Source organism: Ptiloglossa arizonensis, chromosome 7, assembly GCF_051014685.1.
Source record: "Ptiloglossa arizonensis isolate GNS036 chromosome 7, iyPtiAriz1_principal, whole genome shotgun sequence".
Taxonomy (NCBI): Eukaryota; Metazoa; Arthropoda; class Insecta; order Hymenoptera; family Colletidae; genus Ptiloglossa; species Ptiloglossa arizonensis.
Genome location: NC_135054.1, coordinates 5,522,961 through 5,547,125, shown reverse-complemented (window position 1 = coordinate 5,547,125; position 24,165 = coordinate 5,522,961). Strand labels below are relative to the sequence as shown.

The 24,165-nt window shown below is 29.8% G+C and overlaps 3 protein-coding genes across 12 annotated transcripts; 1 reads left to right on the top strand and 2 right to left on the bottom strand.

The window, feature by feature from the left end:
• The first annotated feature begins 1,762 nt into the window (after positions 1 to 1,762).
• On the top strand, positions 1,763 to 5,999 carry LOC143149368 (uncharacterized). 4 transcript variants are annotated; one of them, XM_076316686.1, is made up of 10 exons: positions 1,763 to 2,053; positions 2,240 to 2,455; positions 2,610 to 3,026; positions 3,140 to 3,344; positions 3,517 to 3,612; positions 3,697 to 3,857; positions 3,973 to 4,074; positions 4,161 to 4,258; positions 4,506 to 4,683; positions 4,981 to 5,999. In XM_076316686.1, the coding sequence occupies exons 2-10, from the start codon at positions 2,297 to 2,299 to the stop codon at positions 5,083 to 5,085; spliced, it is 1,521 nt and encodes a 506-aa protein (XP_076172801.1). In that variant the 5' UTR covers positions 1,763 to 2,053; positions 2,240 to 2,296; the 3' UTR covers positions 5,086 to 5,999. The 4 variants fall into 4 exon arrangements, with proteins under 4 accessions (XP_076172801.1, XP_076172798.1, XP_076172800.1 ...); XM_076316683.1 differs by having other exon boundaries at positions 3,517 to 3,857; positions 4,981 to 5,110; positions 5,500 to 5,999; XM_076316685.1 differs by having other exon boundaries at positions 3,517 to 3,857; positions 4,981 to 5,110; positions 5,497 to 5,999.
• Positions 6,000 to 9,770: 3,771 nt separating this feature from the next.
• On the bottom strand, positions 9,771 to 15,408 carry LOC143148825 (C-type lectin domain family 6 member A). Of its 2 annotated transcripts, none has more exons than XM_076315533.1 (4): positions 14,982 to 15,408; positions 13,312 to 13,458; positions 13,017 to 13,247; positions 9,771 to 10,418 (listed from the first exon to the last, which is right to left on the bottom strand). In XM_076315533.1, exons 1-4 carry the CDS (start codon positions 15,235 to 15,237, stop codon positions 10,243 to 10,245), a joined length of 810 nt encoding a protein of 269 aa, XP_076171648.1. In that variant the 5' UTR covers positions 15,238 to 15,408; the 3' UTR covers positions 9,771 to 10,242. The 2 variants fall into 2 exon arrangements, with proteins under 2 accessions (XP_076171648.1, XP_076171649.1); XM_076315534.1 differs by having other exon boundaries at positions 9,771 to 10,395.
• A 115-nt stretch (positions 15,409 to 15,523) lies between these two features.
• Ak1 (Adenylate kinase 1) lies at positions 15,524 to 23,916 on the bottom strand. Of its 6 annotated transcripts, none has more exons than XR_012992612.1 (7): positions 23,664 to 23,915; positions 23,292 to 23,543; positions 18,909 to 19,190; positions 18,299 to 18,424; positions 16,219 to 16,404; positions 16,005 to 16,149; positions 15,524 to 15,918 (listed from the first exon to the last, which is right to left on the bottom strand). XR_012992612.1 is itself a non-coding variant. In XM_076315535.1 (5 exons), exons 2-5 carry the CDS (start codon positions 19,092 to 19,094, stop codon positions 16,078 to 16,080), a joined length of 570 nt encoding a protein of 189 aa, XP_076171650.1. In that variant the 5' UTR covers positions 19,095 to 19,190; positions 23,747 to 23,916; the 3' UTR covers positions 15,524 to 16,077. The 6 variants fall into 6 exon arrangements, 1 of the variants encoding a protein (XP_076171650.1); XR_012992614.1 differs by having other exon boundaries at positions 23,747 to 23,915; XR_012992615.1 differs by lacking the exon at positions 23,292 to 23,543 and having other exon boundaries at positions 15,524 to 15,925; positions 23,747 to 23,916.
• Positions 23,917 to 24,165: the final 249 nt, after the last annotated feature.

Below are 24,165 nucleotides of genomic sequence, written 5' to 3'. Positions count from 1 at the left end.
TAAACATTTTATTAAATTATATATTCTCCATTTTGGAAAACGAAATGACTTTCTGAACAGCCCAATAATATTGAAACCAGACCAAACAGCACTTGTTTAAGCGTTATTTTAAATGAAGTCGAAACCAATCCTATTAAGTCTTTCAGGACCTTGAATACGATGGATGCACTATAGTTTGAAATAAAAATATTCAGAATATCATTTCGTTGCAAACTTTTCATTGTAATTAAGTGCCACCAAAATCATAAGATGTTTCTGATCCACGCTCGAAACATTTAATACAGTAGGAATAAGATGAAAAGTGGGAGTCTAATTACGGAAATCTCCCATTAATCATCGATTCTTTCGTAATTTTCGTTGCAAAGCTAAAAGATTTTCCGATATCAATTTTTAATTTGCAATACTGATGTGATCAGTAAATGTATTTGTATTTCTTTAAAAGGAAAGGTTTCATTTTTTCCTCCGAACTTGGCTTTTGAGTGAAACGTTCATAATAATATTATACTGTAAATAATACTTTGTAATAAACTTGGTTGATTTTACCTTGTACCTAAACATAGTACACATCCACATACGAAATGTTCTGATGCTACATCGATGTCATATAAAGAAAAAGACCAAAAACAGTGATACCCATTCTTCAAGAGCTTGTAATCAAAGGTCGTCTTGTAAAAATCTTTGAAGTTTTTTCATTGTCATTTTAAAGCAAAAATTCATTTCTAGAACTTAATTTTCTATTTAGGTTAATTGAAGCATAACAAATATTTATCACGAAAGGAATTTTATATGGCGGGACAATTAGAAATGAAATAGGTTATTCATTAAGTTTTGTCGTTTGATAAAACTTATTAAGTAATCTAGTACTATACTATTCGATAAGTTTTATCGAACGACAAAACTTATTGAACAACCTAGTAGAAGTATCTTTGAAAAACATTTTGTTCGTTCACTAAGAATGCGATTGAAAACATTGAAATACATAATCTAGTAACAGCTTTTATTACAGTTTCTTTTAACGTTAGACATTTTACCGTTACTAAAAGGATCTCCATTGTTTTGTTTGAATAATTTAACCAATACTATAAATATGTATGTGATGTATACGTTTATAAATATTTAAATATGTAGAAATAATTATACAACTTGATATCTAAATCAGTATTACATAAACATGCACCCTTTTTATTATTACTCTTTTTTTATATCGAATGTTATCCACCAAAATAATATAGTATATTGAATTAAAATTTGTTTCTACGTTGAGATTTGTTGACGTAGAAAATTTGATGAAATGACCTCGTTAAGCATACTTTAACACAAGTAAACTTTGTATGCTCTGCGCATATCCAATACGTGAGGTTCTTTATGATAAGAGGCAGCCGATTAGAATGAATCAACTGCTTCAAAATGAACAAGTCATATGGTTTTTTACTTTCAGATGAATATCAACTTTCGATATAAGAAGTGCTATAACTGTTGTAAGGTAATTACATCTTTCAGAATTGAATTAGATCAATAATGAACATATACATATACAAAGTAAAAACTGTAGTTTAGTCGACAATCGATCATCTTATTTGAATTATTCACGTGTTGTGTAATCTTGAATCATCTTTTGAAAGTGTGTTCATTGACAGGTTTTACATATATGTATAGCGAAAATGAATCATGAATTACGTTTGGCGCGTTCTTTGAGTCATCAATAGGTTAGCATGCGCACTTTATACACAAATTGCATCTTGAAGTTCACTCGAGTTTGGAGTCCAAGATGGCCGCGATGACAGATAGACCGAACTGTTAACTGAATGAATGTGGGATACGCCTAAATTTTCAGCTTCTAACGTCATATCTTTTAAACATCATAATAAAATGAACATAATAAGTTGGTGCAGTAGTGCGAAAGGTGGAGGATGCACGAGGAACAAATGACTTTTACAAACGCGCGACTTATCTTAACTCATACGTATGCTACGTTTTGTGTTCAGTCTGTTTTTTCACGGAGAGTAATTCGTTCGTCGGAGACAAGAACTCGCTATAAGGAAAGTGATTAAAGGTGTCATGTTGTACTGTCCATGTAATAGATTTGTCAACATAACTTTTATCTAAAAAAAGTGACCTAATGCAGGATCTCTACTATTTCTGTTACTGATTTATACATTCTATTCATTTGTCTCTCTATAAATTTAGGTATTGTCATAGTTTATGCTTTTTAGTGTAAATGAGTGTATATTTTTTGCAGATATAAGATTGTGATATTTATGTATTAAAAAATTTGAGTCATTCTTGGACTAAAAAAATGGAGGCAATTGTAGAATTTAACTATGAAGCACAAGAGCCTGATGAATTAACTTTGAAGAAAGGAGACATTATCACAGAGATTAAAGTAATGCTAGGTGGTTGGTGGGAAGGTACTTTAAGAGACAAACGTGGCATGTTTCCTGATAATTTTGTTAAGGTAATTTCTTTAATTGCTATAACATTAACATCTTTTCTATAGTGCAACTACTATTGGATTTGAAAGATAAAGATATGTTCAACTACGTAATCCTTTTTCAATGTCTAACAATACAAAGAACATGAAGTAATGTTAAAACATAATATTAATTTAGGTACTAGAACCTTTATCGAGTGGAAGTACAGGAAATGCAGGATGTGAAGTAGTTAATAGTGCTAAGTCTGAAGAAGTTTCCTTAAGAAATGGAGGATCTAGAAGACGATTTTGTAAAGTGCTTTTTAGTTACGATCCTTGTAATGAAGATGAATTAACTTTGATACCTCAAGATTCAATAGAATTCTTGGGTGAAGTAGAAGATGGGTGGTGGAAAGGTAGACTTAAAGGCAGAGTTGGAGTCTTTCCTTCAAATTTTGTATCTCCTCCAGTTTATGAAGAATCTGATAAACACAAAGATCATGATAATAAAGAAATGTGTAAAGTACTTTTTTCTTACGAAGCTGCTAATGAAGATGAATTAACATTGAGCGAAGGAGATATAATAACTCTACTTTCTAAAGTTGCTCTTGATGAGGTACAGAATATGTGCATAAATTAATATTGTTAAATATTCTTTTTCTATGTACCCTTTATATACAAATTTAAAAATAAATTATCTATATGAAATAAATATTAAGCAATTTTTAGGGTTGGTGGATAGGAGAATTAAAAGGTCAAGTGGGTTTATTCCCTGATAATTTTGTTGAAATAATAAATCCTGTAACAGATCACCAAGATCATGGAGAAAGACATGAATCAACTGTTAAATCACTTACAAAACATTCCGATCGAGTAAAGAAAAATAAAAAAGCACATGTAAGAAAAAGCTTGGATATACGAAATATAAATGCAGGTAATTAACTTATTTATATTATTTTTATCATACAATTTGAGTAAATATAAATTATGTAAAGATAATAGATATAAGTGGGGAAATTATGTAAGTGATAATAGATATAAATGTGTTAATAAATTACATTGCGACTTGTTACTCTATTTATGGGATCATTTTTTCATAAATATAGAAACAACTAAGAAAACCATATCAACAATCGCACCTTCTTCGACAACATCAACTTCCCCAGGAGTTGGAGGAAGTAGTGGAGATAAAAAAACAATAGGTGGACACGTAATCTTAATGTCAGATTTGAAACGTTTAATACGTGATGGAGGAATCAATATTGATAATGGAAATATCAATACAGCTCTGGGCGAAGAATTGGATGGAGTAGAACGTGGAGAAGGAACACCACTTTCGCATTTAACAGCTTCTCGTGCTAAAGCACCCCGCCGACGTCCACCTTCTTCGCGACGGTTACATCACGCTACTGGACCAACAATTACCACCACAACCACTACAATACCAGTTAGTATTTAAGACATTATTTTAATACCTTTTAATTATTTAGAGTTAATATTAATAGAGACAAATAAAAATTTATTATATAAATAATATGCATATTTTTATTTATTTACAATAGGAAGATAACTTGGCAAATGGGAATGCAGATACTATGTTAGAACGATTACGTGAAGAAGAATCTGAAGGACTAGCTGCAAAAGCAAGGAGGAAAGCACCTTGGGTAATTACGTTAAATATCGTCAGTTATAACAATTTTCAGATTGTAAAAACAATTAATATATTTTGTGATGAATTGTTAATTTATAGGTAGAAGAATTAAAATTAAATCAACTAGAAAGGAGAAAAATAGGGTCAGTTGATCGTGTTGACAAATTTGAACTGAAAAAAGAACGTATTTACCCACTGTAAGTTTACATTGAATTCAATTATTTCGTCTTTTAAATACAAATAATTCCTTAAAATAAAAATAATGAGGAAACATTCGATGCTCTACAGTTTGAATATTCTGGAATTAATAAAATTAATTAAAAATATAAGCAAATCTAAATAGAAAAAGAAATATTTTATTATTTTTTTATATTTTATAAAATCAATGTCAATAACGGTTTAAAAACAATATCTTTAATTAAAATGTTACATTACTTTTAACAGGCCGACAACGATGACTGCCCCGGAATTGATGAACAAATTAAAAGCAAAAAGTGAAGAAATTAAACCAAAAGACAAAAATCAGAAATCTGATATATCTCCACATCTTGAACAAACTTTAAGTACTTCTGGTACCCCTGCTTATGTTCCATATGCTCTCTATAATCAGTTATTAGAAAGGGTAAGCATAATAACAATAACACTAGCTATTATCCTAATATAGCATTTCTTATATGATTTCCAGTACATTGAGTCTCAACACTAATGTGTAATATTTTGGGGGGATTTTTGAGACAGTATATTTATATAACAATTTCACAATAATTGTTATTCTTTTTATACTTGTTTAAAACTTGATGATTCAATTTTATGTGACAGTTAAAATTTCATTTATGGAAAAGGAAATCACTCTATGTTTTGAATCTATGAAAACTGATATCACAATCCAACACTTATTAATCAAAATTACTTAAAATAGGTTGCTGTATTAGAAGAAAAACAAGCAATGTTACAACAGATAATGGAACTTTTTTTGGAACAGTTTGTACCTCTTCTGCCTTCAATCAACAGTCCTACAGATTAATAGATTTGAACTGATAAATTTCACAGTATGTTTCTTTATGCATAATATAAATGTTTTGGTTTTTCTTCCCATTATAAATGGGAGAATCAGCTTATAATTGTTGTATTATTTTTTTTATTTATTCACGTTACTAGCGTCATTTACAATTTTTTTCATCAATAGCAGTATTTATCTAATTTGGCTAAAAACTAAACATTCCATACATTATTCTGTACATAAGAAATTATTTCTCTGATTTGCAATATGATCTCACTGTAACTGCCTGATTTTTTTATTATTTTGATATTTTTGTAAGTGGAGTCCAAAAATTTAAAAGACATACATTTAAGTGAACCACATACATTTAATTTATCATGAACCATTTAAATTCTTTTATTTTTATGACGATATAATTATTTACTATTGTTTCAGTAGACATAATTGGATTCAAATTAAATCATGCATTTTTTTAACTGGTTAATGTGGGAACATTTAATAGCCTGACCACACTGATGAACTGTTGGAGCATTTTTATTTTATCTGATATACAAATTCCAGCTTAAACATATACTAATTAATTCAAAATAGTATGTGTAGTATATCTGAAAGTTATTTCTTTTATTTACAAGATGAAGGAAATTGGTTTACATCTGCTCATTTTTAAAAAGTTAAAGCCAGAACAGAATTAGAGCCTTTACAATCATATCAAGTGCTCAGTATTCCGCTACACACGATATTTATCTTATGACGAGCAGCACTCAATATTCCACGCTGGCCGGTTAATGGATACCTGACATGTACACATATGTGGCTAATTGTTTTAAAATATGTTCGTTAAAAAAATTGATATATCGTTCTGATACGTCTCTCTAATCTATATCTTAAAACTATAAGAATGTATTTGTACTTAAATTGTTAATTTAATGAAGATTATATTATTTGTTTTTTTTTAAGAGCTGCCTCGCAATTATGATACAATGATAATCGTTCTTAAGTTTATTAAATAATTCAAGTGCCAATATATTTAATTTTTTCTTGAATAATTCAGTAATATCGTCATAAAAGTGTTAAAAATCTTTAGTTCTAATTAATAACATTAAGCATTTACTAAACGTATTTAAAATGAAATAGATTAAATACTTTCAAACTATTTCCTAAGCAATTAGCAAAATGTATTTTCCCCTCCATATATAACTTGAAATGGTGCTATGTGATAAAATAGTTGTGATATGTTGTATCACATATTATAATATGACTAAATGAGGCAGCGAACTATGATTAACAATTTTTGTCCTAATTACAATTAGCAACAACTGAGCAACAAGATGTATTGAAGCTCACCTTAAAAAATTGCATATTAATAACTTTATTCCATATAATCACGAAACTGTTAAATACTTCAAATCTGTTTATTTTTTTAAATAAACAAAATTTTAAGTAAATATTATAAAATGAAGTGATTAGAGATATATGAGATAAATACAAGTAAAACAATATTTAATTTTTTATATCAGTATTTGATGAAATATACTTAATGCTTTGCCTTAAAAGGGCAGACTTGAAGGTTTCCTCCGATCGTAATCATATTATTTCAGACTACATCTTAGTTAGTTGTATGCAAATGTGTAAATACACACTATCATAAATTAGTCGAATAACATTAAAGTCCTATCGTAATTTGCAACTTAGCTAATGCATATATCATCTTGAAAATTCTAGTCTGAAAAAACAGATTACAGTGATTATAGGATTGAAGTGCTAGGGCCAATGAAACTAACACTGTCACTATGAATGTCATTCTTAACAAGTTTATCCTTCAAAAAGCAATGTTATACTTTTACTGCAATTTAATTGTTAAAAAAATTTGAAACTCATAATTATGTTTTTCTTCATAAAATTCAAAAACGAATCTTGAAAAAGACATTTTAAATTTTACAAAATAGTTCATAAATTCATTACATTTTGAAGGATACTTGATGTAATATATATAGTATAGTATATTAGTATTGTATAAAATTTTTACATATTTCAAGTGATTATAACTTATTTAAGCGGGATATAAATATAAGTAAGTGGGGTGGAAATAATTATAAGATACAAATATTTCTTTTGCATGTAAGGAAAGAGATATGTTAGAAAATGTTAAAGTTTGGCAGCTTTAGAATTATATATACCTTTGTTTGTTTGCTTTTTTATTAGATTTGACCTCTTCATTGCAGTGAATACTTTTGTCATTAACATTAACTTCATATAAGGTGTAATCTTTCTAAGTGTATGAAAATGACATACAATTTGGATCACTGAAAAATATTAAGAATTATATAACAAGTACAAGATTTTTAAAAAATTTGTTTATGAATAAAAAATTGCAAACCATGTATATCCATATACATATAGTATCATAATCACCAGTGTGCTACGATTTATTAATGAATTTAATTTTTTCTTAAGTTATATTTAAAATGTAATAGGCCTTGATTGAAAGTATATTTCATATGGCATCCGTTTCTTAGTTTAAAAAACAAGAACATAAATTTGTTGTGTTAATTGAATTACAATTCAGTATATTAGTTTCAATGTATACCTTCCTTAACAAATTAAACTGGTGTTTACATTAACTATATTTAAATAAAATTTTTCATAGGTTTTTTGCAGTACCTATTATTGTATATATTTATTGTATAATTTGTATGTTTATGTATAATATTGATATTGTGCTAAGTATACCTGATCTCCAACAATTATGTTGAATAAACGCAGCAATAGGTAAAATACAAAATAAATAATGTTAAATTTGTAGATTCGTTAAATTTAATCACATCAATTGCACGAGTTAAAAATAATTTCAAAAGAAAAAGTCTTTGTATTATATTTCAACAATCTCTAACCTTCTTCTCACTTTTGTACAAAATGAAAGCAACGTAAAAACTTCTGAAATACCTATCATGATTTTGAAAAATATTTCTCTAATTTCATACACAGTCAATTGGGTTTAAAAACTTATAGCACACTGATTACCTTTAAGGAAGGTCCAAACAACTGTATCGCTCCATAAAAATTCACATTCATCACTTTATATCAGAAACAATCCATTTTATACTTTTATACATTATCATAACTGAAACAATTTAATGTAAGATTTTTATGTAGAAATATGTTTACATCCTATAAAATCATGACTTATATTTACAAACCTAATAATATAAATTTTGCACATCCTTACAGAAAGATAAAATGTGACAATAATAGTCCTAAGTAAAATGAAAGCATTTTTTTCAATCTTGTATATATTGTTAATTGTATCTTATGACTTTTACATTATGATTTCTTTCAAATTTTTTGTAACATTGAAATTTTTAATGTGGATCAGTCGTGTTCTTAAATGTATATTCAGATAATGAATTAATTTATTTTAGTATCATTGTTCTCATAAAAACTTTGTCTTCCTTTAAAGACGAGTTTCATAGTCCACTTAGACTAATTGAAACACAGCAACGACATTTTTGAATAAGATAATAAAATGTGTGACATGCATTTTTAATTAAATGAAAGACTATTGAAGCTTGCCTTGTATAAAACAATTTAAGTACTATATATCACGTTTTCAGCTATCTTACAGTTTAATCTGAAAACAAATCTTTTATAAATAATGCCTATGAAAAGTTAATTTTGTATAAAATACATATTGTTTTAGATGAATAGATGTAAAAATTATGCATCCTTTTATGTACTAAAGAAACTATATTACTGTTGTTTTTAATATTTGTAATTCTTTGTTTTTGTTTAAAGCATGTGAATGGTAGTTAATAATTCTTGCGTGAAAAATTATATAGCACGATCTTGCACTTTGTATTTCATTTTTCAATGTTGGACTACCTAGTAACATAAAATCAATTATTCGTATGGTATGGTATGCAATGAACTAGTGCAAATTGTTTTGTCCTCTTTATTTATTAGTGCACGTAAAAATATAAAGGAAAAATAAATGTTTAGCGAAATATAGTATAACAAATGTATTCACATTTCAAATACTTATGGATGGAGAATTTTAAATATTGCTTACATAATGTATGAAATGTCTTATAAAAAGTGAATTTTTAATTTATATTGTGCTTGCATCAAATATTATTAAGCAGTAAAACCTTGATATAATCATATTGTTATTATAATGTATTCTTATTGAATCTTACTAAAACGTTTAACAAAGTATTAATGCAGCTTAGCAGCTGCTTCTTAGTTCTTAAGTGATTATTTTAAAAAGCATGTAATAGATGATAAGAAAACAATTGGAAAAAGCACAATTTTTAAAAGCATAGTCTTAGAATTGTATACGTGTATATAATCCTCGAAGAGTGAGAATTGTATTTTTTCTTTCTTATTGTTCATACAGTTAGATTAACTAAAATTTGTAAATAATTTTATTAGGGTAATTCTTTTTGCTAGTAACAAAAACGATACATGTAGTTACATATTAAACACCTGTATATAATTAATATTTGTGTTTTTATTACATCAATTTATTCTTTTCTACTTTAAATTCAATACTGTAATAATTGTATATTACTATTTGTATTTTCTATTTATGTTGAAATTTATATTAAATAAAATATACACTCATAAATAACTCAGTAATAGAATGTTCTTCTCACTGTTACAAAATTATTTCTAAAAATTCTTATTAATTTAAAATTATTTGAACTATTTTTTCAAACACTTGAATAAGTTCTCAACTTTCGCGGTTAATTTGCTCCAAGGTTTTCCACGTAAGTCGAATTGTATAAGTACAATGTATTGTAAGGGAAAAGAAACCTGAGTCTCGGTTTAAAAGAAACACAGTATCACGAATAAAAATAATACGAACAGTGTTGTTCAATTTTTGCTTAGTTGCAGACCTCACGAAGCTACATAACTAAAATGTCTGACTCAATATAATTCGCGATTCCTCCCAGGTCTGACTCTTCTTTCCCTTTATGATCCATTTCATATACTATCTACATTTTTAAAGTAACACTACTTTAAAAACAGACAATTTCTAAGCAAAAAAATTTTATTTAATGTTTAAATAAATATACAAAATATGTATAAAGACATAAGTGATTGCAGAATCGCGTAATACAGTGTTTTATGATTTTATGAATGCTTTGTTTAGAAATTTTAATGTTTTTAATTATATAAGAATTAATACAGTGGTGAAATTTCACAAACGTAACGTAGTGTACTATCACACGGTAGAACTTTCCAATAAGGGCCTAATTCTGATTTATTAGATGGCTGCACAAGACCGACGCATCCTTTCGAGTGCGATGGTTCTTCTTTGCCCCATGCTCGATACTTGAAACACGAAAGTGGTTCATCTAAAAATCGTATTATATGTTACATTTACCGTTCCGCATTTTGAAAACTTACTATATCACGCATTAGCTGCACAAGGACATTTTGTGCTGATATAGTAATTTTTAGCAACTAAACTTCACGACTATATGACCGGACACCTTTGCAATTTACATGTTTCGGTGACAAAAAAAATTCACAACAATAAAATTGCTGATTTTAACCAATTTATTTCTAGCGAATCTAGAACAAGACTGATCATATGTTTGTGATAATGTGGACATTTATATAGCTATTGAGCATTAAAGTTTTGATAAACTGAAAGAGCGCTTCGATTACTTATAGTAAAAGAGAACATACCCTATTATCCAAGTTAGTTCAAGATTGCAAACACACGATCTGTAACTTTTGCTTTTAAATTAATAAGACAAGAATATATATTGTATTGTTTACAATACGAGTCACTATACATGATAATAAAACCAATTTGATGTGAATTATGTTTAACGAATATATTCACTGTATCTAATAACTAATCGGAATAAAATCAATGAAACCACTCTTGACTGTGAATCATGTTACATACGATTTTTACGTTCGTAATTTATTTTGCGATTATTCATACTTCGAGTTGCAACAATAGTTGTATGTAGCGTTGCATTGTTAACACGAATGCGTTGTACAAGTAATACAATCCCATACACTCTTTGATCGTTCAAACAGTTGTATCGATTAAATTTGTATAACTTACCGTACGATAAATCGTTACATCTGTGGCTTCTATATTATAGTGGAGAACAGCATTGAAACCATCTGCAATTCAACTATTCCCCCTCGACCTTCTATCATTCCTTGGCATGCATCAGTTTTCCGTCAGCACTTGACAGCGTCTCTCAAATTACATTTTTATTTATTATTGTGATAGAAATCTAAACTCCACGTTTAGAACTGAACGAATAAATTTATCCAAAATGATAACTAGTAATATTGCCAATAATACTGGTCATTCAGAAACAAGCAAGTAACAATATTGTTGTGTCTTATATTGTATTTAATCTATCGTTAAAAATACGTTGAGAACCACTGTACCCGGTCTAGCTGGTAAAGTAGGAATATCCGCTTGACATTTCCGACGACCACAATGCTACTTTCCACTACAGAAAAGGATTTCTTTGCAGCCTTTTACGTTGAAAATGCTGATATATTTTTAACATTGGTTGTATACTTTGTACGTGAATATTCGCATCAGCTGAACTTATATAATAATTTACCTCGCGATGCATCCAAATTTTGATGTTTATTCCTGAATATGAGTGTACACTCAACATGAATTTGAAACACATAAATCAACCCAGATCTACCCTGAACTTCGGTATTCACGGCCAACCAATTTGAAATACATGTATGGAATATGTGCACGCGCGAATGTGTCCGAAAAATATTTATAATAGAAAGTAAGAAATTTCGATGTATTGTTGATAGAACTATAAGTCTCATAACACCGTTATAAAATGTAAATCTCAATAAGTATAGTGTTGAATTATATAATTGAATAGTTTATATAACGGTGCCATATTGGCTTCTTGATGTTTGTTAAGGAAGTAAACGAAACAAAATTTTTAATAAAAATAACCTTTAAACAATAAGGATTGGACCGAAATCCAAGAATCGAAACGTTTATATTTTTATTATTATTAAAAATATTGTTTTTACGGAATAACGGTTCTTATTTGATTATTATCTTATACCATACACATTTACTTTTACTTTATTATTATTTTAAACGTATAAAACAGTGTAAATAGCTACCGATTGGGCTATCTAAAATTATCGACTGTATAAAATTCATTAGACAATCGAGAAGAGAAAGGGGGTCAGTTATCGTGAGTTATCGTGTTAAAATTAATAAAAAATGTGGAATCAAATATTTATTTAAGAGACTTTATTCTCGAGAAATTCGATGTTGTACCGATGTTTGTAAACATTGAAACCATTATGGTATTATTAGTTTCAATCAATTTCAAGTATACAATAAAATCAATGGAAAACAAATAATATCGTTATAAATGTTTAGAAATACCAATACAAGTAGAAATAACTAATAACGGGCAGACACGTTAGTCACGTCGAATTTTACGGCTACGTACGCAATAAAGTTTCCAACTCAATTTTGTTGAAAACAAAGCCTCGTATCGAAAAAGTATATTCCGCATTTTCGATTTACTTCTACACGAAAAATTATCCCTTTCCCAGTTATACCATAAATTTTTGCCTGCCGTATACGATAGATCGTTCGATAAGTTTTTATCGAACGACAAAACTTATTGAATAACCTGGTAGATTCATCTCGTGTTACTAACGAAAGTAATAAAGAATTTTTACAGAGATTAGTATAAGATGTTTATATATCATATGAATATAAAAAAGTATTACAAATACACAGGTGTCCTATCACATTATCGCAAAGTGTCAGGTACATTAAGATTGTAGGATTTCCTTTTATCGTTTAAACACGATCAATTATAAAAATTTGAATTAAAATTGACCATTTTCTTAAATAAAGCGAGCAATAATCGAATAGACGTTAGCGTTTCATAATACGAGATTTCAATAGAAGGTACCAAATTCGTTCTTCCAAATGTTCTCACGGTCACGGTTACCGAGTCCAACAAACGTGGGTGTATTTTGCGAAATATACTTTGCGAGACCATTTGTACGTTCTTCGCTAATTATATGAGCAACCGATGCATTCATTTTTTGGCAAGAAATTTGTGCTTGGCTGTAATTCAAGTTGTTGCTCGAAAATACGAATACTCCTGTTCTGGGGACGCAAGCCAGCGTAAAGTTGGTGCCTAAAAGTAGATCGCAAGAATTGTTATTACGTCTATTTGGAATGTACTCGTTCCTCAAATTTACCAGTAGAAATGGAGTCGAGATACATGCTGTAATATTTGTAATTTTTATCTCGTACAAATGTGGTGAAATTATAAATTTCGGGGCATTCAAGAGCTTGGCACGTCATCCTTGCATTGTTATTTTTATTTTGGTTACCGATCTCCCATTCTATGTTAACAAAATGAATTTATCTTTATGATACGGGTATCAACCCATACAGAGTGGTGAAGCGTAATAGTCGGAATAATCGGAATATAGAACAAAATTATGTCGCACGATGCTTTGTTATCGTAAACATTGAATTTGAAAATTCTAAATAATTATTAAAACTTTATTAATCGAATAAGTACTTCAATTAGTAAGACTATTTTAATTGTATAATTTATTTAAGTAAGCGTTATTAATTATTTCCAATGTTCTATCTGTAACGAATAACTATTTATTTGTTACGAGAACGGTAAACCTATTTTTCATGTATTTTTCATTACGTTACGTTGTGCATAATGTAGTATAATTGTATACTTGTAATATAGTTGAGTTTTGCGTTTTATGTGGTATTTGTAACGTTCATCAATAATTCAATCTCTCAAATACAGATAGATACATATATGCATACTAGACAAGATTACGTTGCGAGAAACAAAACATTTAAATATTTCAGCTAGATTTGTATGTTAGCTGGACATGTTTTTTATCGATATATTACTTTTACCACTTGTATATTGTAGGTGGTGTTAAAACAAATTTAACCGTTTGGTATACTATGACTTTTTCAGAAAATTTTTAGTGTAAAATTCATTTTCTCAGGCATTCAGATCTCATACGTTACAATACCATAGTGTATATCTGATGTTTACCAACACAGTGTCTATGGTATGCACACGAGGAAATTGCGTCTGGGCTTATGGAGAGTTTCATTCTTTCAGACACCATCTTGGGCGTGTACGGGACAACATAGACACTTACTGTTCGCACCTGAGGAAATCACCTCTCAACGATTAGAGACCGTCATAACCCTAGGTTTTTCGTCTGTAAGGAAAATGAAAAGGCAACGTTTATCGTGAACATTATTTTGGACATTTAGCGTAACTCGAATAAAACTAATGTTACACTCGAGAGGCTTAATTATAAAATTTTGTTTTCAAAGTCATATTATGATAAACGGTTGAATTTGTCTTAAGATATGCTACAATGTGTAAGTTATAAAACTATGTACAATTTAGAAAAATCACACTCATAATTTTGAAAACATTGCAAAAGATGACTTGAAAAGAAAAAAAGATCCTGTTGGTCTGTCCTTACATTTTTTTGCACCTTTAAATTAGGGGCAACAATGTGTTCGTTTGTACCTATTTATAATACATAGATAAATATATAAATACATATTTAACATAATGCGTATAAGATGCATGCACCAGACAACCAGTAAAATATCATATACACTCGACGAATACACACGAAATAATAATAGCCAAAGTATGCTAGAAGACTCTGCCAGTATTTATAAATATAAAAACGAGCAAATGTAAGAGTTAATGGCGAGATCCATCAAGTCGAGGATTAATCACGTGCACGTGATTTCTCGAAGACGCAGCTTCGTGCGACAAAATTTTATTTTATTCGACTTGTACCGATCTTCTTGCCCCCATTCTGTGCACATAACCATCTAACACGTTAAACTTTTATCTTACCGTGACGATTGGTTTCTGAACCATAATTGAAAGCCAAAGCTTTCTTAGCCATTGCGAACTTTTTGCATTCGTTCACACTTGAAACAGTAGTCCTCGACAGTATCGACTGGTTCGAACGAGCATTGGATTTTATCAGTTTGTAGTAGTTGTAGTATGTTAATTGCCGTGAATTAATCCGGCAGCAACGATCGTACGAAACGATATTTGAGATTAAATATACCGTTGAAAGCGTTAAAATTATAGAGATTCGATTCATTTTTAAGTTCACCAAAGTGATCTCACCCGATCGAATGCTTACTCGAATATGCTCAGTTCGTACCGCTGTAATTTTGCACAGAAACGCAATTCAATGTTGGACAATGTTAATCAACTTGTACGTCAACGTGATACGCGTACAATGTGAACGGAAATCTAATTCGAGCAGCTGGCAGCTATTGAAATCCTCTAAAACAAGGATAACCTTATACCGAATTGGAAAAAGCTGATTTCTTATGCGCGAACCGAGGGTGGGGATGTCCCTAGAAGAATGAATTTTCAAAATCTTAAAATATACAGTTTGTATTTATTATTTGAAACAGACAATAAATTTATGAAAGATGTAACAGTAATTGCTGAGTGGGGGCACCAAAGGGGCTAAGTGCCAAATAAAAAGTTCTTCGTTATGAAAAAAAAAACGTTTTACTTAAGTTACTATCACGAAAGGAACAGTGTTAAACATTTCATGTTTAATCGCTGACATATATCCTTTTCAAAAGTTATTGGCACTTAGCTCTGCTGATTCTTTCACTCCACAATTGATATTAACAAGTACTTTCTAAGTAAATTTCTTCTATATTGCTATTTTGGGCAGGTACTTGAGATTTGAGATACAGATATGCCGTTGTAATTCATAATAAATTAACGACGATCAGCAAGTTAAGGGCGACAAGTAATTTTCCTAGAAACTTATAATAGTTACAATGTTTGATTTACGAAAGTCAATGACGGTAAAATATATGTACTTAATATCTTAATAAATTTTACCTCTGAAACCACGGGGAAATCGTTTCGAATTATTAGGCGGTCCCAAACTTGTGGACTTGTGGATCTTGTGGATTTAAGCTAACAAAGTGTCGAGCGCTTTCGATGCCTCGGCGAATATAGCATCCACAGTACCTTCACCATTGATCTAAACAAAATGGTTTACGGTTAAGTTATTGTGACTACTTTAACGAACAAATTTTACGTAACTACTTACTTTGACAACTTTATCTTTGTAATGATTAACGATCTCAGTGTTTTTCACGTTAAATATTTCGATCCTCTTTTTTATCGTTTCTTCGTTATCGTCGGCTCTTTTTGAAACGGCCGCGCGACCTAGCAGTCTCGTCGTCATTGTCTCGTTCGAAACATCGAAGAAAATAATTAAATCAGCGGGACAAACCTAAAGTCGTTATACACTTTGAAGTTCTAACTTCCACTTTTTCACGCATTAGCAATTGCTAAGCCTTTTAAGACCATTGAACTTTTTACAATAGCTTACAGTTCTTTACTATGTTTTTTAAATGTTCACAGATTATTTTGTAAAAGAAAGCTTTTGAATTTTGCATTTTCGTTATCAGCAATGTTTGAATAACGTTCCGATTAGTTCTACGCATATCTCATAGTTCCACATACAAGCATGATCAAATTAATGCGATCGTGAAAGAAGTATCCCATTTCTTTCGATAAAATAGTTTATTATTTCACAAAGATACAGTATAAAAATCTAATTAATATTTTGTGCGCTTACCGTTAGCCGTAAGTAAACATTATATGCGGTTAAATGTTCTTCTTATTAGTCCTAGATATGTATTTTTAATAATTTCATCTTTGTGTGTGTTAATTTAAATTAACTTTTTGGTAAGTCCCATTTTCGTCACTTTAACCTTACCAGTCGCCTACTATTTTTTTGCGAGGTTATGTCAAGATTGTTTTCGGGTCAGAAGAGTATATTTGTATACATCTTTCCCATTCAAAAACTTTTTGTCACGTATAACTTGTACTTACCAATTGAAACACAAATTGTGTAAAAGCGATCGTATTTAAACCATTTTTTGGCTCATGATATTTGACATTTACGAGAATTTATACAAATGAAAGACCTTCGGACTAAATTCGTGTAAGAATTAGCAAAATATTGAATCAGGATGTTGAAATTTCTTCCACTTGACCAGTGATCGTATTATTTTGGCCACGTATGTATAACAGAACTTCCATTGCTCGAATTAATAGGAAGCAATGTGAATGCTTGGCTAATAGAATTTTTGGAAAATAAAATACTCGCTTTTCCTGCTTTAATTATTCTACGCCTTATGAAAATTATGTATTTTTTAATGAGGAATTCAGTTGTCCAAGCAACTTCCAGAAAAAACCATTTCCTTAACCATCAAAGCCTAGTTAAATAGTTCTCAAAAAACAGATATATTATCATTAATTTCGATCAATTATCATCGTTTTGCGTTTTATCTTTCAAACTAACAAGACCATAAATTTTAAACTGCTTCGATTATTTTTAAATGGTGCAGATTTGTCTGACTTTTTTTTAAAAAATCACTTTAATAATCACAGTTTGAGAAAGTGGAACTTACTGTTAGACTAGTCTTGTACCACCCACTATGCCTCTTGTTATAATTACAAACTTAACAGCTCGAGTTATTCACTCTCGAACAATGAATAATTTTAGCAGATCTGCTCTTTGTGCATATGTAAATTCATCAATGAGTAGATTATTTGTCCTCTCTATGCTGGAATAGCTGAAATTTGTACCACTGTTCATTCTTTTTCATTAAATCCTATCACACATCTTATTGTAAATACAGTTGTTTACTTTGAATTTACGAAACTACCAATCTATACCGTAGTGAAACTGGTTTTTCCTGCGGTTCGTTGCCTGTACTTAAACGCTCAATGACATCGGTCATCTCTTATTGGCTTTATCTATTTACGTCTTTTCTCGAGTCAGTGTCATTTCCTTGTACTAAACTACTACTTGAGTTCATCGTGTTAAAAAAATAGTAAATAAATAAATAAATTAAAAATAAAATAGTGAATACGAATGTCGTGCGTACTTACATATATACAGGTGGCCTTAATTGCTTCTAACTTAAATTAGAAATGACCGATATCACGCGTAATTATAATGTTACTTCTTATAGTTATTCTTTTCACAGAAATCAGCTTTTATAAATAACATTTCAAGACAATGATCTTAGAGACGTATAGGTACTCAAAATTTTAGCCAACTTGTTATTCAATCTAATTGCAACAGGATTAATGACTATCACAGTAGCGCTTACGTTCTTCTCAAAGAGAATGCCTTGTTCTAATTCACGAGGGTATCCATCGATAAGAAATCCAGTTTTCGTAGCTTCTTCTTTTTTAGCTTTCTCCATCCGTTCCCTTATAAGATCCAGCACTATATCCTACAGGAAACCATACGATCACGCTAAGAAAAAGGAGATTTATTCGTACGTATTTTGCGAGAGTCTCCACACATTATGTTACGCGATATTAGTGTATCGAAAAATATTATAAACGATTATACGAATAAAGTTTCCTCCATTTATTATCTCGACTGTATACCACATCAATATTCGCCCAGTAATTATTTATCTAACATACACTTATAGAGGGTATCTGACTTGTCATGAACATCTTAATTTGCTTTTGTTTTTTTTTTAATAGTCGGGAAATAATCACATTTAACGTGATTAAATTCACGTTAATTTTCGTTAAATACATGACTGATTGAACGAATGTATTATGTTACTAATCAATATGGGCCAGTCTTTAATCCCTTTTTGGCTAGTATTTAATTCATTTAGCAACGAAAGATAGAAGTTTCTCACATTTGTCAAGATACTTTCCGCGGCTAGTGTTTTCGTCGAAAATATAATAACAATTTACCGTCGGGACGAATAGACCTTTGGACATTAATTCTTGAAGAGAAGCTCCCCTCGGACTGCCACTGGCAACCTCTTCCCGCAAGAGATCACCGCTACTTATATGGTAAAATCCATATTTCGTGATGATACGTTCGCATTGAGTTCCTTTGCCGCATCCCGGACCGCCGATTATCCACACTGTCTTCATGTTTATAAAATTTATCGACTGCTGCGCGGTATTTAATTTAAGTTCTTTTTCGAAATGTACTTTACAGAAACTCTTCAACGTCGTTTGCTCGCCGCCCTATTAAGAATGCATATCTACGAGTTAAATTTTATTTCATTGAGCCGCGAATATCGTTGCAGGTTCTTGGTTAACTTTCTCAGAAAATTTATGTCAAAATGTTTCACAAATGTATCAACTGCGTGTGAGTTCTTACGCGAGTGTTATACGTGTATTTGTAATCGATAACAGAAGTGTAAGAAAAGTAACATTTGGTTTTCGCGTAAGTTTCGTACATCGATTTCATATTGGATACAGTAGCGCAACCAATGAGGGAGAATGGATAAATTAAAATAAAATTTCTCCCACTTTTACACACATGTACATAGAAACACTAACATTTATATGTAAGAAGTTTTGAATATACTTCCAAAAAAAAAAAAAAAAAAGATTGAATTTGACATCATAGAAATACTTTTATTTATAAATAATAATTTTTCCTTCTTAATCTTGTTACTGCTCATGCCTTACCTTTATGAATTTAACTCGAACCTTTTAAACGAAAATGAATGATTAATAAAGATAGAACTTGTTTTTTATTATTATCCGAATACTCAGAAAATCAAGTTGGAATAAGTTTCGATTCGTGCCAAGTATATGAATACTTGAAGTAAGTCTGTTATTCGAATAATTCGAGAAAATTCAATCTGTTTAAATATTATACTTCGAGTAACTCAAAAATAACCGAATTATTCGACTATTCGAATAGATCAAACTTTTCAATCTACTCGAATTTCAAGTACTTTGTAAACTCTCGTGTTTTTTAAGACAAAATCAGTGTATCGGGTAATTTCATAAGTAATTTCATAATGTACATTTTTTTATTTGCCTAGATTGCATATAAACGTATATATTATGTTTGTATACAGAATTAATCGTTTATAAAGTTGACATCTTTTTGTTTGATTTTGTCCTACCTCTGAATTCATTTATCGAGGACCCTTTTCATAGCTATCGGTCGGTTAACATTCAAGAATTCGTACTCTGTTGGTTTTAATATATCAAAGTCGTTATAGTCCCTAACTTTCAAAAAGTTGTCTCAACTTTGAAATAAATGCTACTATAAATTCCGTTCAGATTCTCAGCAACCTACGTAACACATTCTCCTTGATTAAACTCGAAATACGGAGTATTACATTTATGAAATTTCATTGCGTTAATTCTTAATTCAAAAATATTAACTATTTTACTCAAATTTAAGATGTCCTTAAGACCTATGATAAAAAGAAGGAACATAATACTATTTCAAATAATAAAATCTACAAATGTTCAAAACGCGTTCATCTTTAAAAAAGTTATTCTATTAATATAACTTATTATTCCTTTTGTAATTGATTAATCAGACAATAATAATAAAAATAATCTTTTATCAATCAATAAATAATCACAAACGAGTTTCCTTGAGTTATCGTACTAATAAAACGTGTTTCCTATAACGGATAAGAGTGCCAAAGTGATGGATAAATCAATAGTGTATAATGCATGAGCAAACAAGATACACAATCGACAATGGTTTCTAAATACAAGGATCCCTGTTCCATAAAAGAACTGCAAATGGTTACCGAAAAAGAAAATCAAACCGTAACTTACATATATATAGTTCAATGGTTGCAAATGAAACCTTTTCAAAGAAGGATTAAGCAATAATTATTTCATCGCTATAACGTAAAATAAGTAAAAAATTACATTTGCGATCTATAATTAGTAATCAGTGATTTGTAATTAAAAAATAAAAAACTATAAAATCGTAAATGAAAAGTGTTTTAGCAATAAATCGACCAGTTGATTATGTGTGAAACGATTCGCAGTGCGAAACGGTTATGAAACAATTTCATACAATGATCACCTTGCAGCAACTTCACAATGCATTTTTCTACTGCCATTGAAATACTATCCTCTTATACAACAATAACAAACAGACCAATGTTACATAAATTATCTAATGATATATGTACGAAAGAAGAGTTATTATGCCAAGAGTCATTTATGCCAAAAACAAATTGTGCTTCTGTGCCTGACAAGTTTTTTTATGATTAATATAATTATAATTTATTTAATTCACTAATAAATATACATTTTTTATATTTGTTAACACTCGAATAATTTATAGAATCAAACATAATTCAAAGCATAATTATTTCGTGATTAATGATCAGTACATCGTCTTCGATAATTACATTCTTTCGAATTACTTCTATAATTCATTAACCATGATTGTTATTCAATAGTAATCCATCCTCTCGGAACACTTTTATTTTTGTTTAAATCATTTTTCGAAATTATCAATAACTTCTTTTATAATAAAGTAGATCGTTTAAAATAAAAAAGGATTCTTGTAAATATTTATAAATGAAACCACCATTTGCCGCTTTAATTATAGTCGTACTGACAAATTTGACAACAAATATAAAGTGTCGTTAACCAATTAAAATTATATACAATTTTGATCGACGAAAAAGTTACGGCAAACTACGAAATAGTTTAACAGTGTATCCTCTGTAAATAAGTTCTCTGAAAATCAATTAAGCAACAATTTTGAATAAAGTTTATTTTATAAATTTTTCCAACGTTCATTGTAATTTGAACTATTGCTATGCTATAAAGATTTAGCCATTCCCAAAATATTTCGTCTTATTATTTACATTCCTTCGATCGATATACTATGTCTCTTATATTCTATCTCTTCGTATTTTCCTTGAACTTTAAGGCAATTTTCATATATGAACGTTCCGTAGTAAAATTGAACTTTATGTGTTAGATACAGCCCAGTGGCTACATAAATTTACGTTGATCTACGAGGTAGCATTATAAGTAGTTGATAACAATTATACGTCGTCTTATGTGAAAATGATATATCATGGTATTTTCATAATATTCCATAGCAATTTTCTCTTACATTTTGTCCTTATCCATTTCCTCTTGTAAAATGATGATTCAATTGTATCGTTACATTAATTAAAAATGCAAAACAATTGTTGTATACCAATACACATTATTTCTCCGATACAAAAGCTGTATTATTTTGATCACGAATTTTAATAAGTTACAATAGATATACAAATACACAACGCGTTATGTGTTTAATGTTTACTTAAAGGCGTGGAAATTGAAAAATATTAGTTCATTAAGTTTATAAGGAAAAGCAATTACCACAACGCGTTTTTTCCGTAAACTAGTAACAAATGCTTATTATTGAAATTTTCTAAAAAAATACATGTCTCTTCTTCTCCCCAATTTCGTCCCTTTCAACACGATATAATTTTATGATTTATATTTTACACAATTTGATAGATGGTATAGACATGTACATGCCTTCTTTAAACATATCGTATCAATTTGATAAGCCATCATTTCATCGAGTATTTGAATTACGAATCAAGTAGCATTTGATACGCGTGTCAAACGCTCGGTGTAAACTACCTAGCTCAATGAGGAAGCTAAAAATTGACACGTCCTCAACAGATATACACTTAACGAAAAATAGTCATAAAAATAGTCTTATAATTGGTGCAACTAGATGATAAAACACGGTTTTATTTACTTTTTGAACTATATAATAAACTTTGAATTATATTTTAAGAATAAAGATCGTAAAAAAAATGTATATTACGTTATACGTATTACGTAATACTCTAAGAAAATGGAAAAGAAGTTTTACGTTAATTACTCCACTTTGCACGTATATTTATGTAGTTTTATGTCTCAATGAGAGACAAGGAAATAAGACAAGTCCTACATTAACTAAATAGTGAATAACAATTTTTACTTGTGTCGAATGTTCTGTTTCTACGTTAAAATAAGAACGTAAACGCACGCAAAAATTTAACATAATTGTAAATAATTGTATAGGTGCCACAATACGTTCATTGAATTTGTATTTTGAGTAGTAGCAGTAAAAATTGTCACTGTAATGTTATTCGAAAATCTAAATTTCTTAATTATGACGCGCCTAATAAGTATTATTTTATATAACACATGTAAAATAATTAAACAATCGTAAAATGTAAATAATAAAACCGGCGCGATTTCAGAAACCTGAAAATTATGTACTACTTGGATAAATTTACTATAACTTTACATTTACGATAAGTACACTTGAAATGCACGTGACCGTTTACTTACTATTCGAGATGTAACGAACTCGAGATTTCACTATTAACTGCTGAGAAGAATAGTCAAAGCTTTCGTGCTTTCGCGTTAAAATTTCGAACATATCGATTTGTCATTGGTTCGACGTCATCAGGTGGGAGTCATTTTCACGCATGTGCAACGATGTAAGGTCAGCATCTTGCTCGCAAGATGGATACAGTACTCTGCGCGTACTGTACGTCATTGTATACACGCGAATCCTTGACACCTTGAGATTCTACATCTCTAACGTTGACATACGTAGGACGTAAATTAAAAAATCTCCAAAATCACAATATTATTAAACATAGATTTCTCTATTCGACTAAACATTCTAACTGTAGCGTAGACAAATTAAAAACTCACGTATTTAAGAAAGACAAGCGTGTAATATGTGTTACTGAAACCACGTTACTGATTCTTTCAATTTTAAATTTACTGTCTTTTACCTCGATAATACAATTGTCTTGCTCCGAAGCGTATGTAAATATACGATTTCGTTGAGATACACTTAAAATTAAAAGTACTGTGCAACACAGGATATACACCTTTTGGAACTATATGTCAACATTTGTTTTAAAGGAATATGTACATCGCTCAAAAGCTGTAACACGACTAAAATAAATTCGGCACTTTAGCTATTCCGTAGGAGATAAATGGCTATGTGGCATTAGATGTATATATAAATATATACTGTTTGAGCTCGTACAGTATACAGTTACAACGTTTAAAAATAAGTATGCGGTGAATGTTGAATTCCAGTTTCTATTCACGTAATTAGGTCACGAATTATACCACCCCATCATGATATTAACAAACACTACATTCTTTGATGTATAGTGTACTACATTTTTGTTTAGCTCAACGC